At 46.8% G+C, this 16,993-nt stretch overlaps 1 protein-coding gene across 7 annotated transcripts in view; it reads left to right on the top strand.

Moving 5' to 3' along the window:
* brpf1 (bromodomain and PHD finger containing, 1) overlaps positions 1-16,993 on the top strand; it is a 95,301-nt gene that overhangs the window by 61,414 nt on the left and 16,894 nt on the right. For 5 of the 7 annotated variants that reach the window (XR_011934206.1, XM_072472807.1, XM_072472802.1 and 2 more), the window contains 5 exons: positions 1,857-2,168; positions 8,815-9,102; positions 10,611-10,758; positions 16,219-16,352; positions 16,429-16,485. Coding sequence is in view for 6 of the 7 variants with exons in the window: in XM_072472807.1 (XP_072328908.1) it covers positions 1,857-2,168; positions 8,815-9,102; positions 10,611-10,758; positions 16,219-16,352; positions 16,429-16,485 (939 nt within the window). In the remaining variant the exon portion in view is untranslated. The remainder of the gene's footprint in view (positions 1-1,856; positions 2,169-8,814; positions 9,103-10,610; positions 10,759-16,218; positions 16,353-16,428; positions 16,486-16,993) is intronic. The other 2 variants (XM_072472805.1, XM_072472806.1) reach the window with 2 other exon arrangements.

Here is a 16,993-nt window from a genome sequence, read left to right as displayed (position 1 = left end):
GAAAGATTTCATTCATGCTGGGCCCAATTCCACAGCAAATAGCAGCCTGCGATTAATCTTTTCTTCTTTGGCGATCACTCGCTAACGAGTATGATTGTCCACCTAAGAAACTCCGTTTAACTGGACTAATCTGTGCGTGCAATCTTAAATAGTGACTGTGGCACGTCTTTTCAATTTTGAAGGGTATCAATTCAGAGGCTGATCCTGTCTTCACCCGATTTGTGGAATTCTTTGCTGTAGAGGTTTGGTCCTTAAACATGTTCAAGGCTGAGATAGACACAGTTCTAATCAGTAAGGGAATCAAGGGTTATGGGGATAAGGCGAAAAGTGGAGTTGAGGGTTATATCAGATCGGTCAGGATCTCATTGAATGGTGGAGCCGACTCGATGGGCCAAATGGCCTACTTCATCTCCTACGTCTTATGGTTTTACAGTCTCATGGACAATGGCATGCGTACATTTTCCAGCAAAGGTGGGCCGGCAAAGTCAGCAGCTTTGGCTGATGTTCTTTCAACCTTCCTGAGCAAAGGGTCATGGCCCTTCCACCATCATCCCAACTGAGGTCACACCATAAGAGATGAATCCCAGTGTTTGAGATCAATTAATTTGGAGACTAAATCTGTCACCTTTCTTGATAGCGTGATATCTGATGAATCTCTTGTTAAAACTCAGAGTTCAGTGTTTAAAAATTAAATCTTGTTACCTGCAAGGCTCAGCTTGTTGTGTAGTTAAGTAGAACAATAAAAAGAAAGTAATAATACCATTAGCTGAAAGTAACATTTTTTTTGTAAAAATACATGTACAAGACTGAATCTTGAACTTACGCAAGATCTTTTAGATATCATAGTTCTAAGAGGTCTATCAATGCAAGAGATCCCCCCACCCCCATTTATTTCACTGATGAAAATAACTTTAGGAAGGACAAAATGTAACAACACTACAGATGGAACAGTGTCCAGTTTATTTCCCAGCCTGTAATATTAACTCTCTTTTTAAAAAAAATATTTTAATTCAATTTTAGCCTTTCAGAAAAAAGAAAAGCATAAAACACACAGATCAACATCATACACTTATATTGCGAATTCCCCCAATGTACAAAATTAACTTCAATCTCAACGCCAGCAGAGATGTGACACTCGTGTTCTAGCCTTGGAGAGGGAAAATCCAAGCTGGAACAGATACTTGTAGGTTCAGCAAGAATCTGGGCAACCTCAATTGCTCACAAGACTGTACAGTCTACTATCTCTTAACTAATTAATCTCACATTAGAAGAACAGTCACTTTGATTAGCTAGCCGAAACCTGCTATTGCTCAGCAAGAACCAATGTTGTCCACAGAAGGAACTCTCCAAGAGAAAAATAATAATAAAAAATTACACCAAGATCTTTGACGTTTTATAACATTGTTATCCATTTAAAAAGAGGCATTGGTGTGGCATGTCAATAACCTGCACTGGGATGCCTGTAATCTTTGTTCCAAATCATTAAAATTGTTCAAGATTTGTCTTGCTTTATACCTGAAACAAAATTGGAGCTGTTAATATTGTGTGTATTCTTGAATCTAATTGTCGTTGTACGTATTTACACAGTACATGAACAAAAAAACGTACGACCAATAATAAGTGGCAAAGAGCTCTTGCTACTTACTGCCTTATCATTTTGTCTACTGCTGAGTCCCAAAGATCATGATAAAATAATTGTAATGTAAATTTACAGTCACATCCTTCATTAGAAACCTGATTGTGAATGTTTTCTTTGGCTTGCTTCTTTTCTACCTGTCTATTTCTTTCTCGTTTTCTCTCTCACAAACAACTTCTCTGTTTGCCTTGGTCTTTCTCTGGTCTCTCTGTCTTGCCAGAAGTGGATCGACTGCTGGTTTCCGAGAACAGATCACATATGCCATTGGAAGAACAGCTGAAAGTGCTTCTCGACAAACTGGACACAATGGGCTCCACTAAGCAGAACAACGGGCGATCACGTCGAGCCAAGCTCCTGCGAAAGGAGATCGCCATGATTCGACGGAAACTCGGTCAGCACAGAGAGCCAAACGCAGGATCAGACCGGCACGGTGCACCAGGTCGTGGATCTGCAGCTGGCCTCAACCCATCGGCTAAAGACGGACAGACAGACAGTGCCGCTGAGGAAAGCAGTAGCCACGAGACTGGGAAAGGTATGGATGATCCTCTTTTTTTCCCCCAGAGTCTGCAGAGAAATGTTAAAAAAACCAAATGAGGAACCACTAAGTTATTTCACGCTTTTAAAAAATGGATTTAAAAAATATATGGATAGATTGCAGGGGTGTGGGGCATTGAGATCACATGAGGAGATTTGAATCCAATTAGATTGTGGGAAGATCAGTGTGCTCCAGTGATTGGGACTCTTCAAACCTTATTTGAGCGAGTACTTGTGTCTCAGCACATGATATTAGAAATTGCAAACATTTACCTCTCTAACCTTTGTTTACTTCAGTTTTAAACTGTGTGAAGCCACACACCCCACTATCTACACAAAGCTTTAGTAGCAGCTTATTAACAGGGATTTTATTACATGAATTTTCATGTTGTCCTAAAAGTTAGAAAGGGATGATATCAACACCTTATTAGTGTCTCTCAGTTGCCCATTGTTTTAAGTGTTTTAGGGTGCGATTCTCTCAAAAAGTCTCGAAGTTAATGTGTGGCAGGTTTTTCAGAGAGACCGGCGAGTTCCCCACCGCTATTCAGTGACACGTTATGGGGCCCTGGGGAGTTTCTCATCGGTTTAGCCCACACTTAGAATAATTTTTAGCACTGGAGAGCTGAACTCTGAGATCGGGCCGCCATTTTGAAAGTGTGCCCGATCTCTTCAGTGAGTTTGTGAGTCCACCATATCCCCCACCCATGGGCAATGTCACCCCACCCCACACACACATGGTCACTATCCCTCCTCTTCAGGCCCCCCCAAGCTCCTTTACAGCACCCCCTCACTTCTAGGACCCCCATCCATCACCCCCAACATCTTGGAGGCCCCTACTTACCTGCCCTGAACTCCCCCACCCTTCAAAGCCTACCACCGACCTTTGTTTCATCGGCATGGCACCCCCTAGGCAGTGCCACACTGCACGCGGGCATCCTTGCTTGGCACCTAGGCAGTGCTCCTGTTGGCTTGGCAGTGCCATTGTGCCCGCATTCCAGGGGAATAGCCAGGAAGCCACCGTGCACTTACCCTGACCAGCCAAGGGTCTCCGGTGGACCAGGAGACATCCTGGGTGCCGTTCTGCCTGGCCCGCGTTTGTGTGGATCAACACTGATCGTCGTCTGACTGCATCCTCCCTGGGGAGGCTGAAGAATCGAGGGAGGCCGGTGGATCCCGCGCAGGTAGGTCGTAAGTTGGTTTACGACCTACTTCTGCGAGCGTCATTCGGTCTTGCCCATTTGGAGCGGTGTTCTGACTCCTCCGTCTCACGGGACTTCGGAGAACCTTGACTCTGGAGAACCTCAGGAGGTACGAAGCCTGTCGGGAGGCTCGCTGGAGGCCTTTCCCGGCATTCACCGGCTGCGTTACACTGTCCCTTGAGCACAACGCGGCTGGAGAGTCGTGCCCATAGATTTTAAAACTCTTGGCTAAGTAGCCAGGGAGCAGGAGTTCACTGTGAAGTCCGAGCATTGCCAGTAGAATGAAGCGAGATGCAGAAACCAACTTTTGCATGCGGTCCATCTTATCCTGGCACCGAATTGTGCCTAACATCCTATTTTTATTTAATGAATTACTCTTGTTCAGAGACGATCAGGCTGCCAGCCTAACATTGGTCAGGAAATTTCAACTCGGGCAAACCCAGAAAATCTAGTTCTCCATAGCCGCACTGTGTTATCTTATAGTTTGTAAAAACAAATTAAGGTGTTAAGGAGTGACTGAGAAATCATGAATATACAAATGCTTCAACTCTTAATGTGAAATTGGTACAAAGTACACCATTAGTGTTTCCCCCTTTATAAGGGAATATATGCCTTTGGTGAAAATTTGATTTTTGAAGAGGAAAATATGAAATCAAATGGCAATAGTATCTTACGTCTGTTGTGTCTTTTACTTTGGACCCATTGGTAATATTTTTACTTAATGCCTTCACTCTTTCCTGCCTCCAATTTTCCAGATTGCTGGAGCTGTGATGATAATGTGGTGGCAATTGCAGACTTTATCTCCATAAAGCAGCTGAATGTTTGTATTTCAATGATTGGTTGATAAATTGAGATCTGTTTGGATTTAACCAGCCTTGCAAATTCCCTGCAGTGGAAATTTCAGTCAGTGACCACTGTTCTTAGCAGAGTTCTCATTTGTAAAGCATCTGCTTCTAGTCACCCCTTAGAATGTGAATTGAAATAAAATCATTTACGCTTACTGTTGAAGAGGATTGCCAAGTGTTATATGGAATAATGTACAAATGTATGTTTTCAATTGGGAATTGTTTATAGCTCCTGGCTGTTTGATGCTTGTCAGTTTGCCTGATGGATCATTAGACAACCAAAGGTTCCCAAGAGTATTGTTGGGATGTAAATCTCATCACGGTCCCAGAGGACCATAGGCTGCTTTCCCCTTTGAGAGAAAGCTGACTGGTAGTGGTTTTAAAAAAATAAATTTAGAGTACCAATTATCTTTTCCAATTAAGGGGCAATTTAGTGTGGCCAATCCACTTACCCTGCACATCTTTGGGTTGTGGGGGTGAAACCCATGCAGACACGAGGAGAATGTGCAAACTCCACACAGACAGTGAACCAGGGTCAGGAACGAACCCGGGTCCTCAGCGGTGTAGGCAGCAGTGCTCCACCTGGTGGTGGTTTAACCTGAGGGTCACCGCACCTCGGCCGAGAAGCAAGGTTGAAAAGAATAACCTCAACTGGTTTGGGAATTGAACCCACGCAGTTGGCATCGCTTCTCATCATGAACCAGCTGTCCAGCCATCTGAGCTAACCGACCCCCAACATTGTGTTTATGTATGCTTGTGCAGAAAGAAAAGCAAGGAGGAGAGAAGTTGAAGGGGGCAGGGCTTAGTAAGCTCCAAGTGTACAGTATAATGTAATGAGACAGTTTTAGGGACAGGTGGCGGGATTATCACATCCCGCGGCAGAGTGTCCACGCTGTCGTAAACGCCATCGTGTTTTATGACGGCGTGAATGGGCTCCTGCCAGGGGTAATTCTGGCCCCTACAGAGGGCCAGCACGTTGCTGGAGAGGTTCACACCGCTCCAGCTGCCGATCCCGGCGAGAACTGTGTGCCATGGGATCCGCGCATGTGCAGTGGCGCTGGCGCCAATGCGCGGTGGCCTCCTTCAATGCGCCGGCCCCGACGCAACATGGCGCAGGAGTACAGGGGCCGGCGCGTAGGAAAAGAGGCCGTGGGACAGAGAGGCCGGCCCGCCGATCGTGGGCCAGGCCGCATCGGAGCCCCCCCCCCCACACAGGCCGCCACCCGCCCCTTGCACACCTAGTTCCTGCCGGCTGCGAGCAGGTGTGGACGACGCCGGCGGGACTCAGCGTTTTAACTGCGGCCGATCGGCCCATCCCGGGCCGTGAATCGGCGGACCAGCCGCGTAGAGCGACCGGCTCCTCGCCAACCATGCCGGCGCCAATGGCGCTGATTCTCTGCTCTGTGGAGAATCGCGTGCCAGCGTCGGGGTTGCGTGACCCAGTCGCGGGGATTCTCCGGCCCGTCCCCGGGCTGAGAGAATCCCGTCCAGGATCTATTTGGTTAAAGTTAAGAAAGAATTCACGTGCCATTACATTACTGGGTGCAGTCAGTAAGCCATCAATTGGTGGGAATGACGTAGAGGAGCAGATTGATGGTAAGGTATTAGTGATAATGGAGCTTCAAGCCTTTCTACTATAGACTGGGATGGTAAAACTGCAAAGGGCAGAGTGGGAGAATAATTTCTGGTGTGTTCAAAAGAGTTTTCTTCATCCTTATGTTTCTGGTCCAACCAGGAACGAAGGATTGCTGGGTCTGGTTCTGGGGAATGAGGATGGGTCACGTGGATCAAGTGTCAGTTGAGGCAGATTTAGGACACAGTGACCAGAGTATTCATATGGTTTAGATTAGCTAAGACAAGGGACAATCAAGTGGAAAAGTGTTTAATACTTAATTGGAGGAGAGCACCTTTCAGTGGCACGGCAACAGACCTGCTCTGGATAAATTGGAATCAAGGATTGGAGGCGGAACTGTTGCAAAACCACAGGCAGCCTTTAAAAAGGAGATTATTCAGGTACAGTCCCACGAGGGGTAGCGGTAGGACAAACAAAGCCTGAGCTCCTTGGATGATGAAAGAGACGAGTGAGATGAAGCAGAAATGTCTGACAAAATGTCAAATTGATAATACAAGTGAGAACCAGTCTGAATATAGAAAATCCAGGCGGGAATTGAAAAAAAGAAACCGAGAGAGTGTGAAAAGAGATTGCAGCTAACACTGGGCTGGATGAGATGTATGCGAGGATATTGAGGGAAGTGAGGGTGAAAATTGTAGAACCGCTGGCCAAGCCTCCTCGGATATGGGAGGTGGTACCAGAGGACTGGAATATTGCAAATGTTACACTCTTGTCCCCAAAAAGGGTGTACGGGTAAATAAACCCAGCAACTACAGGTTAATCTGTTTAATCTTGGTACTGAGAAAACTTTTAGATGCAATAATCTGGGGCAAAATTGACAGTCACATAGACAAATGTGGATTAATTAAGGAAAGCTATCTCGGATTTGTTTGAAGCAAATGATATTTAACTAAATTTTATTTTGATGAGGTAATTTAGAGGTTTGATGAGGGCAATGCAGGTGATTTGCTGGGGGTAGAAGGTGGCAGGGCAGGTTGCAAAAGTGGTTAAAAAGGCATATAGGATTCTGAACTTTATATTACGGTACACAAGAACTAGGAGGAGGAGGAGTAGACTTGCTCTGCCAATCAATACAATTTTGGGCTTCAACTCCATTTTCCTACCTGCCCCCCCCATATCCCTTGATTCCCTGAGAAACAAACATTTGTCTATCCCAAACTTAAACATTTTCAACAATGGAGAATCCTTCACCCTCTCGGGTAGAGAATTCCAAAGATTCGCAACCATTTGATTGAGGAAATTTCCCTGCATCTCAGTCCGAAATGATCGTTGTCCCCTTATTCTGAGACTCTACCTCTTGTGTTCTAGATTCCCCATCCAGTGGAAACAATCTCAGTGTCTCCCCTGTCAAGCCGCTTCAGAACTTTGTGTGTTTCAATATGATCATCGCCAAATCTTCTAAACTCCAGTGAATATAGGCCTAATTTTACTCGGCCTCTTACCATAGGCCAACCCCCTAATCCTTGGGACTAACCCTCACTGTACCACCTCCAGTGAAGCTATGTCGTCCCTTAATTATGGAGACCAAAACTCGGCACAGTATCCGAAGTGTGGTTATGATGAACCTTAATAAAACACTGGTTCGTCCTCAACTGGAATATTGTGTCCAATTCTGTGCACCGTACTTTAGAAAGGAAATGAAGGTTTTGGAGAGATTGCAGTTTTAATAAAAAAAGATTTATGAGACTGTTGCAGGGATGTGGACTTCAGTCATGTGGATAGATTGGAAAAACTGGGGTTATTGAGAGGAGATTTGATGGAGGTGTTCTAAATCATGAGTGGTCTAGGCAGTGTAGATAGAGATAAGCCTTTTCCATTGTCGAGAAACAGAGGACACATATTAAAGGTAAATGGCAAAAGAATCAAAGCTGACATGAGGAAAGATGGTTACGCAGAGATGGTTAGTATCTGGGGTACATTGCCTGCGAGTGTGGTGGAGGCAGATTCAATAGGAAATTGGATAAACATCTGGGGCGGGATTCTCCGACCCCCCCCCGCCGTGTCGGAGAATCGCTGGGGGCTGGCGTGAATCCCGCCCCCGCCGTGTCCCGAAGTCTCCGCCACCAGAGATTCGGCGGGTGCGGGAATCGCGCTTCGCCGGTCCCCACCCCGCCGATTCTCCGGCCCGCGATGGTCCGAAGTCCCGCTGCTGGAATGCCTGTCCCGCCAGCGTGGATTAAACCACCTTTTGAACGGCGGGACAAGGCGGTGCGGGCGGGCTCCGGGGGGGGGGGGGGGGTGATCTGGCCCCGGGGGGTATCCCCACGGTGGCTTGGCTCGCGATCGGGGCCCACCGATCCGCGGGCGGGCCTGTGCCGTGGGAGCACTCTTTTTCTTCCGCCTTGGCCATGGTCTTCACTATGGCGGAGGCGGAAGAGACCCCCTCCCCTGTGCATGTGCAGGGATGACGTCAGCTGACGCTCCCGCGCATGCGTGGACCCACATCGCCCGGCGAAGACCTTTCGGCCCCGGCTGGCGTGGCGCCAAATGCCTTTCCCGCCAGCCGGTGGAGCGGAAGCCGCTCCGGCGCGGGCCTAGCCCCTCAAGGTGAGGGTTTGGCCCCTAAAGGTGCGGAGACTTCCGCACCTTTGGGGCGGCCCGACGCCGGAGTGGTTCCCGCCACTCCATCACGCCGGGACCCCCCCGCCTCGCCGGGTAGGGGAGAATCCCGCCCCTGAAGTGGAAAAAAAACTCGCAACATTACCAGGAAAGGGCTTTGCAGAGATCTGGCCCTGACACAATGGGCCAAATGGCCTCGTCCTGTGCTGTAACCATTCTATGATGTTGTTTTTGAAAAATCCCTGTGCTACCATGAGGATTTTATTCTATTTGATTTTGATTTTAGAAACTTTTAGGTAGTCATTTGAATATGTATTTTAAGTGATGCAAAGGACATTCTTCTCTCAAAGGATCTTAGAGCATTAACTTCTACCATTTGGCTTTTATTGAAAAATGTTCCTCTTCCAGGTCTTGGCACTACTTCTTCGTCAGCCTCGGCAGCAGAAGTGGGTAGACGGACAAAATTCCTTTTCACAGCAAAATCCAAAAACAAATGTGTGGGTCTGCCCAAACGTCCAGGTCGACCACCGAAGAATCGTGACACTCAGCTCCCTCCGAACCAGGGCAGTAGCCCTCCGAATCCAACAGCACCACAAACTCTGAGCAGATCCAGCCAGCCAAGGAAACGAGGCCGCAGCCCAAGCACGAGCTCTGAAAGCGACAGTGACAAATCGGCTTTAGGCGACGCACACATAGGTAAAATTAGTGCTTTACAGTGACTTGAAATAAATTTATCTGTCTGGATTACCAGCGCCAAACATTTGAAATTCTGACAATGAAGCTGTGATTAAAATGCTGAAGGAGCAGTCAGTTAGAATGTTAGACAAAGCTAATTGCCATTCATAGTCAATAGGCGGAAGGAAAATGCATCCCAGTGACATTTCAACTCTGGGACCTGATGTTGTCTCAATCCACTATTGATGAAATGCACATCTTTTTTTGTGTGATTCATGCAGTTGCCATATAAATTGCATTTTTGGCAATCTCAGTCTAGTTGCTAGTGAAGTTGAATTCATAGTCCAAATCTGATTATAAATCGGTACTAAACCATAAATTTAGCTTTTTGGACTGTAATTTAGCAGTGTGGATTGCTTGCATTCATAGTATTTATAAAGAAGGGAGGCAATCTGTTTAATCAAATTACCATCCAAACAGTAAAGACAAAAATCTGCTTGTGATCTGACTTGGAGAGGCTGCAGCTTTGAGGCAGTGTGCAGGATACTTGTCCTGATCGAATCTGGCAATATTCAGTCTGGGAGCACTTGATGTTGGCAGTGGAAACAGCGGGCATAAAATAGTCTGTTTTCCAGCACTGACATCCGTAACCATGAGGGGTACCTAAAAACAAAAAGTTTCTTGGATATGTAACTTTTCACTTGTGTTGAGAAATCATAGTTTTCTTTCGTTCTCAGTGGAAATGACCATCTTCTCATATTATCAATATTCCTATATTCTGTTGTGGGGCTATTTAAGGCAGAACGCACAGTGCTGTAACATTCAATATTTTGAGGTCTTGCTGGTGTTATAATATACTGCAGTAGTGTCCAAGGTTTCAGTTGCAGTTTTCGCTCTATTGTCAGATATTGACAGGAAGATAATTGGCTGACACGTCCACCACATAGAGAGAGGGGAAAAAGGTGTCATTTGCCTTCCTCTAATAGTCCCCAGAGGCACTATCGGAATGATGGCAAACTCATTTTGTGAGAAAGCTTTGGTAGAACACAGGATGTAAAGGAGAACTGTTCGGTTCATCAAACTGGGTTTTCCATTGACCCCTCGCCTGTAGACCAGGTCAGACCGTTCCTGTGGCGGAATGAACCCAATCTTTAAACGTTTATGCCGGTAAAGGTCTTTGAAATACCATCTAAATTCTGAAAGCTAATCAAGCAAAACCCCGGGATTGTCACCAGTTTGATGCACCTTGTGATATCTGTACAATTGTGGCCCTTATTACTCGTGGTGACCCAAAGTATAAAATGCTAATTTGACTTGAGTAGCACGGGTGGCATGATTTTGTGCTTGGTGGAACCACAGGCCCACGAGTGAAGATCTGATTATAATGTAAAGACCCATCTAATTCCAGTACAGAACATCAGTAAATAGAGCAACTGTGTGAGGAATTAAGAGGAAAATGACCATTGACAAAATAAACTGTGCTTATTGTGTGCGTAACAGATCTTTTGCAATCTGGTTTGCATTTTCAGGTTTGCCAACAAATGGGTTTGATGGAGGCAATCAACCTGTGAATGAGAGTTTCCGTGTGTATCGGAACGAGCGAAGCCTCCCACGTAGCAGTTCTGACACTGAGTCCAGCTCCAGCACAAGTAGCAGTGCAGCTTCAGACCGCACTAGGTAACTGAGATTTCTTTTGTGTATTCATTACCAAAGTAAATAGTCTATGTAGCTCAACGTCTTGTCCATTTCCAGTTCTCTCTAACTTTGATAAAGAGTCATCCAGACTCGAAACGTTAGCTCCCTTTTCTCTCCACAGGTGCTGTCAGACCTGCTGAGATTGTCCAGCGTTTCTGTTTTCGTGTCTTGCCCTGTCTCATGCCTGGGTTTGAATGCAGCCCAGATTTATGAGAGGCAAGTTTTCCATCTATATCCATAGTAAGGATCCTACTCAGGCAGTATCAGCTGATTTTAGTTGCCACAAGTCTACTACACAAAACCTGGGACTATGCTTTTCCTTAAAACTAATACATTTACTAAATGAAACAATGATTTGGCAATCAATTGATTGTCTTATTCCGAAAGGCTATAATTTTTAAAATTTTATTTTTTAAATTCTCCTGTTTCACATTTTCTCCCACATTTACACCCATCAACAATAAATATTAATCAGCAAGATATGTCAATCCCCATAATAACAACGATCCCATCCGCCCACCAACCCCCAAACCTCAGCCCACATGTTTACATAAACAAATGACAAAAAGGAATCAGGGATTACCCATAGTCACCCTTAATCTACACAGCCCCCCCCAACTAATGTTCGATGTTATCCAGTTCTTGAAAGTGCATAATAAATAGTGCCCATGACTTGTAGAACCCCTCAGAGCTTCCCCTCAGTTCGAACTTAACCTTCTCAAGGGTCAAGTATTCCAACAGGTCCCCCCGCCACGCCAGGGCACTGGGTGGAGAGGCTGCTCTCCATCTCAGCAGGATCCGCCTTCGGGCGATCAACGAGGCGAAGGCTATGATATCTGCCTCCGCTCCCGTTTCCAACCCTGGCTGGTCCGACACCCCGAATATGGCCTCCTGGGGACCCGGGTCCAGTTTCACATGCACCACCTTGGAAATTACCCTAAACACCTCCTTCCAGTACTCCCCTAGCTTTGGACAGGACCAAAACATATGAACGTGATTCGCGTCCCCCCCCCCGTGTCCCCCCCACCCCCCGCAACGCTCACACACATCCTCTACTCCTTCAAAAAATCGGCTCACCCTCGCCCTCGTGAGGTGCGCTCTATATACCACCTTCAGCTGTATCAGCCCCAACCTCGCACATGAGGTGGAGGCATTCACTCTCCGGAGCACCTCACACCAGACCCCCTCCTCTATAACCTCTCCCAGCTCTTCCTCCCACTTTGCTTTGATCCCTTCCAGTGGTGCCTTATCCTCTTCCAGAATAGCTCCGTACACCGCTGACACTGCCCCCTTCTCCAGTCCCCTTGTCGTCAACACCTCCTCCAGCAATGTGGAGGCCGGTTCCTCTGGGAAGCTCTGTATCTCCTTCCTGGCAAAATCCCAAACCTGCATGTACCTAAACACTTCTCCCTGCTCTAGCCCATACTTCGCTTCCAGCTCCCTCAATCCTGCAAACCGACCCTGAAGAAACAAATCTTTTAGCGTCTTAATCCCCTTCTCTTCCCATTTCCGAAAACTTCCATCCCACCTCCCTGGCTCAAATCTGTGGTTCCCCCGAATCGGCATTTCCCTTGACCCTAAACCCAACCCGAAGTGTTGGCGAAACTGCCTCCAGATTTTCAATGAAGCTATTATTACCGGACTCCCTGAATATTTCCCCGGAGCTATCGGGAGCGGCGCTGTTGCAAGTGCCTTCAGCCCCGACCCCCTGCACAAACTCTTCTCCATTCTGACCCACTGAGAATCCACCCCTCTGACCCAGCTCCGCACTTTCTCCACATTTGCCGCCCAGTAGTAGTACAACAAGTTCGGGAGACCCAAACCCCCTGCCTGCCTTCCCCTCTGTAGCAGCACCTTTCTCACTCTGGCCACCTTCCCTCCCCATATGAATGAGGTAATCCTTCCCTCAATCTCCCTGAAAAAAGACTTTGGCAGGAAAATCGGTAGGCATTGAAAAATAAACAGGAATTGCGGCAACACATTCATTTTAACCGCCTGTACCCGACCTGCCAGTGACAGAGGAAGGCCGTCCCACCTTGCCAGATCGGCTTTCACTCTCCCCACCAAACTCGTGATGTTGTACCTGCGAAGCCTCCGCCACTCCCGGGCAACCTGCACCCCCAGATACCTAAAATGAGTCCCTGCTCTACGGAATGGCAGCCCCCCCCCACCCCTGCCCCCACCCCCGGCCGAGACAACACAAAGTACTCACTCTTGTCCAGGTTCAGCTTGTACCCCGAGAAAGACCCAAATACCCGCAGTAGCTCCAATATTCCTCCTATCAACGCACTCGGCTCCGACACATACAGCAGCAAGTCATCAGCATATAAGGACACCCTATGCTCTATCCCCCCCCCCGCACTATTCCCTTCCATGCTCCCGAACTTCTCAATGCGATGGCCAGCGGCTCAATCGCAAGTGCAAACAGCCGGGGGGACATAGGGCATCCCTGTCTCGTCCCACGGTGGAGAGAGAAATATCTCGAACTGATATTATTAGTGCGGACACTCGCCTTTGGTTCCTTATATAATAGCTTTACCCAGTTCACAAACCTTGGTCCAATCCCAAACCGCTCCAGCACTGCCATCAGGTACCCCCATTCTACCCGATCAAACGCCTTCTCGGCATCCAATGCCACAACTACCTCTGTTTCCTTTCTTTCCGCCGGTGCCATAACAACGCTCAAAACCCTCCCAATGTTCGAAAACAGCTGCCTCCCTTTCACGAACCCCGTCTGATCCTCCCCTATTACCTTCGGAAGGCACTCCTCCAGCCTACCTGCCAGTACCTTCGCCAACACTTTTACGTCCACATTCAGAAGTGATATGGGCCGATACGACCCACACTCCGTTGGATCCTTATTTTTTTTAGTAACAGGGAAATCGATGCCTGCCCCAAGGTTTGCGGCAACACCCCCTTCCCTATCACCTCCTCAAACATCCCCACCATCAGGGGTGCCAATCTATCCTTAAATTTTTTGTAATATTCCACCGGAAACCCATCCGGCCCTGCCACCTTCCCCGACTGCATCCTCCCAATCGCATCCTTTATCTCCTGCTCCACTATTGCTCCTTTCAATGTAGCCCTGTCCCCCTCCCCTAGCCTCGGGTACTCCAACCCATCGAGAAATTCCTGCATCTCACGGTCTCCTCCGAGTGGCTCTGACTTGTACAACCTCTCATAAAACTCCTCAAAAACCTTGTTAATCAGCACTGGGGCCACCACCAACTTCCCTGCCCTATCCTTCACCTGAAGAATTTCCCCTGCCGCTGCCTCCCTCCGGAGCTGACCTGCTAACATACCCCGCCTTATCTCCATGTTCATAAACTGCACCCCTTGCTCGTCTCAGTTGGCGCACCGCCTTCCTGGTGGATAGTCGGTCGAAGCTCGCCTGTAGTTCCTTCCTCTTTTCCAGCTTCGCCGTGTCCCCATCCTCTGCATACCTCCTATCTACCTCCAACATCTCATCTATTACCCTCTGCCGCTCCAACCTCTCCTCCTTATCCACCCTAGCCTTAAACAAAATTACCTCACCTCTCACCACCGCCTTTAGAGCCTCCCAGACGACTGCCTTCGACACCTCACCCGTACAATTGAAACCTACATATTCCTTAATTACGTTTTCAATTTTCTCACTGAATACTCCGAAAGGCTATAATAATAGCTGATTGAAATCGTACTATTTCAGTAGGGTGTGCACTCCGAAGGTTTAAGATGCTTTGTTCAGGTAGACCAGAAAGATATTTTCTCTGATTTTGGCCTTGCTGTGTCTGACCTTGGTTTATTGGTATAAATTATGTGCACAAAGCACTCATTATATAGGAGAAATTGTATTGATTATAACCTACAATATCAGTTAGGATGGTCACAATTTTGTTTTGTTAGTAAAAGTAAATTGATGTTCAGAGTAAACCAACAGAATCGTAATCACCTTCAGTACAACCGTGAACTTAGCTGGGTTTAACCAAATGATAATAGAGTGTAACAAAGTCACATTTGCTGCTCAAAGCAACAGTACGGATTTAAAAAGCATATGTTCAAAGTCTGTATTCAGCATGCGATTGGTAGGCTTCCTGCGTTCACAATATCCCTTGGGTTAACAGAGTTAATGACATATGCTTTCTCTGAATAGCAGCTTAGCTGGAGGGATGAGTAATTGTGTTTTCCTCTCTGATGCTCTGTTTTAGTGGTTAGGTTAGATCTGCGATGTGCTGTTTAGGTTAAAAGGGTCCCCTATGTCAGTGTTCTTCGAACTTTTTTTCCGGGGACCCATTTTTACCAACAGGCCGACCTTCGGGACCCAACCCGGCCGACCTTCGCGACCCACGCCGGCCGACCTTCGCAACCCACGCCGGCTCACCTTCGCGTCCCATGCCGGCCAACCTGAGCCACCCACCATTTTCTCTTACCTTGTTTGCTGCTGATAAAAATGGAGGAAATGGTTTTGGGTCCCTTTGGCCCTCGTACACGCTCCTCCAATGAAACCTGTTGGATGAAGGTGAAGCCTGTCGTAAAGTATGGAGTCTCCATCTGTCCAAAGTTCTGCATTTTTTTCCGTAAAATTTTATTAAATAAAACCCCCCCGAACTTGTTTAAAAAAATAAAAATTTTAAAAATGAATAAAATAAATGGGAAAAAAATTAAATGAATAAAATAAATGAATAAAACCCCCCCTGAACTTGTAAAACAAAATAAAATAAATGAAAAAACTAAAAATTAAATGAATAAACCCCCCCCCAAACTTGTAAAACAAAAAGCTGCGGCCGTTTAAAAAAAATAGCGGCTGCACTGCGCATGCGCGCCCGATCATCGGCGCGCATGCGCATAGTTTTGTGCATGCGCAATGCGGCCGAATTTTTTTAACATGTTCGCAGCCATTTTAAAGGCCGCTTGCAGCCGGCGTTATTAAAAGCCTGCTGCTACACGGGGATTTGCGCGATCAGGAGCACCGCGAAGGACGGCTCCACGACCCTCCCGTCACCTGCCCACGACCCAGGGTGCGCAGTGCCATTTCCAAAACCATTTCCTCCATTTTTATCAGCAGCAAACAAGGTAAGAGAAAATGGTGGGTCACTCAGGTCGGCCGGCGTGGGTCACTCAGGTCGGCCGGCGTGGGTCACTCGTCGGCACGGTTGGGTCCCGATGGTCGGCCGGGTTGGGTCCCGAAGGTTGGCCGGTTGGTAAAAATGGGTCCCCGGAAAAAAAGTTTGAAGAACACTGCCCTATGTCTTGCCGTGCTGCAACATATTTCATAATAGTACCACTTTTCACTAACAATGTCAAAGTTTGCAAATGAATAGTGAGAGGCACATGCAAGAGTGAGTAGCACGCATCATCCGGAGGGTGGTAAATAGAGTAGTGCATGCACAGAGGGACTATAGCATTTTCCGCGCACTCCCCAATGTAACTTCTATCCTAAAGGCATTTTCTTTCTCACACTAGCACAACCCCTTCGAAGCAGGGTCGAGGGAAACCTTCTTTTTCCCGAGTGAACTTCCATGAAGATAGTAGTGAGGACACTTCCTGTACAGAGAATGAATCCTATCCAATTGGATCAAGCAGGCATGGACATGGTGGTGAGTCCACTTTTGGAGGGGGTAAAAAGTTTTCGGATTTGTCACTTAAGTTCTAAAACATTTTCCTTCTATCAAGTCATAAACACAAATGGTGCTGTCAAGCAAGGAAGATTAAAGAATTTTCTGAATGAAGGTAGGTGAAAAGATAAAGGTGTGTGTACTATCAAGTCTGACAACAGCAGTAGCACCTGACATTTTAGTAGCAGAATACATGAAAACATCATGTTTATACACATGTCTATGTGCACACATATGCATATAATATGATGTACAAAATGCCACTGCGTATTAAATATGTTGCAGCTATATTAGGACATATATTGCATAGCAATGTAGCACACAATATGAATAAGAAAAAAGTTCCTATATGTAACAAAAATGGAATTGTATGAAATTTACAAAGCATCAGATCAAAGTTAGTTACAAGGCCAGCATATAATTGCAAGACAGATAGTGTGAGAGGCTAATAGCAGATAAGATAGGTTAACATTTTGGGTGTACACCTTCAAAAGGTTCGTGCATCTTTTTTTTGCAGCTGTTGATGGACCTGCTTTGTGGTTCCAGCATTTTCTGTCCTAATTGCGATGGCGGCCCGGTGGCGCAGTGGTTAGCACTGCTGCCCACGGCGCTGAGGACCCGGA

Source organism: Scyliorhinus torazame, chromosome 13, assembly GCF_047496885.1.
Source record: "Scyliorhinus torazame isolate Kashiwa2021f chromosome 13, sScyTor2.1, whole genome shotgun sequence".
In the NCBI taxonomy this organism is placed as follows: Eukaryota; Metazoa; Chordata; class Chondrichthyes; order Carcharhiniformes; family Scyliorhinidae; genus Scyliorhinus; species Scyliorhinus torazame.
Note: the sequence above shows the minus strand (reverse complement) of the source record. Positions and strands in the feature narration are given on the sequence as shown.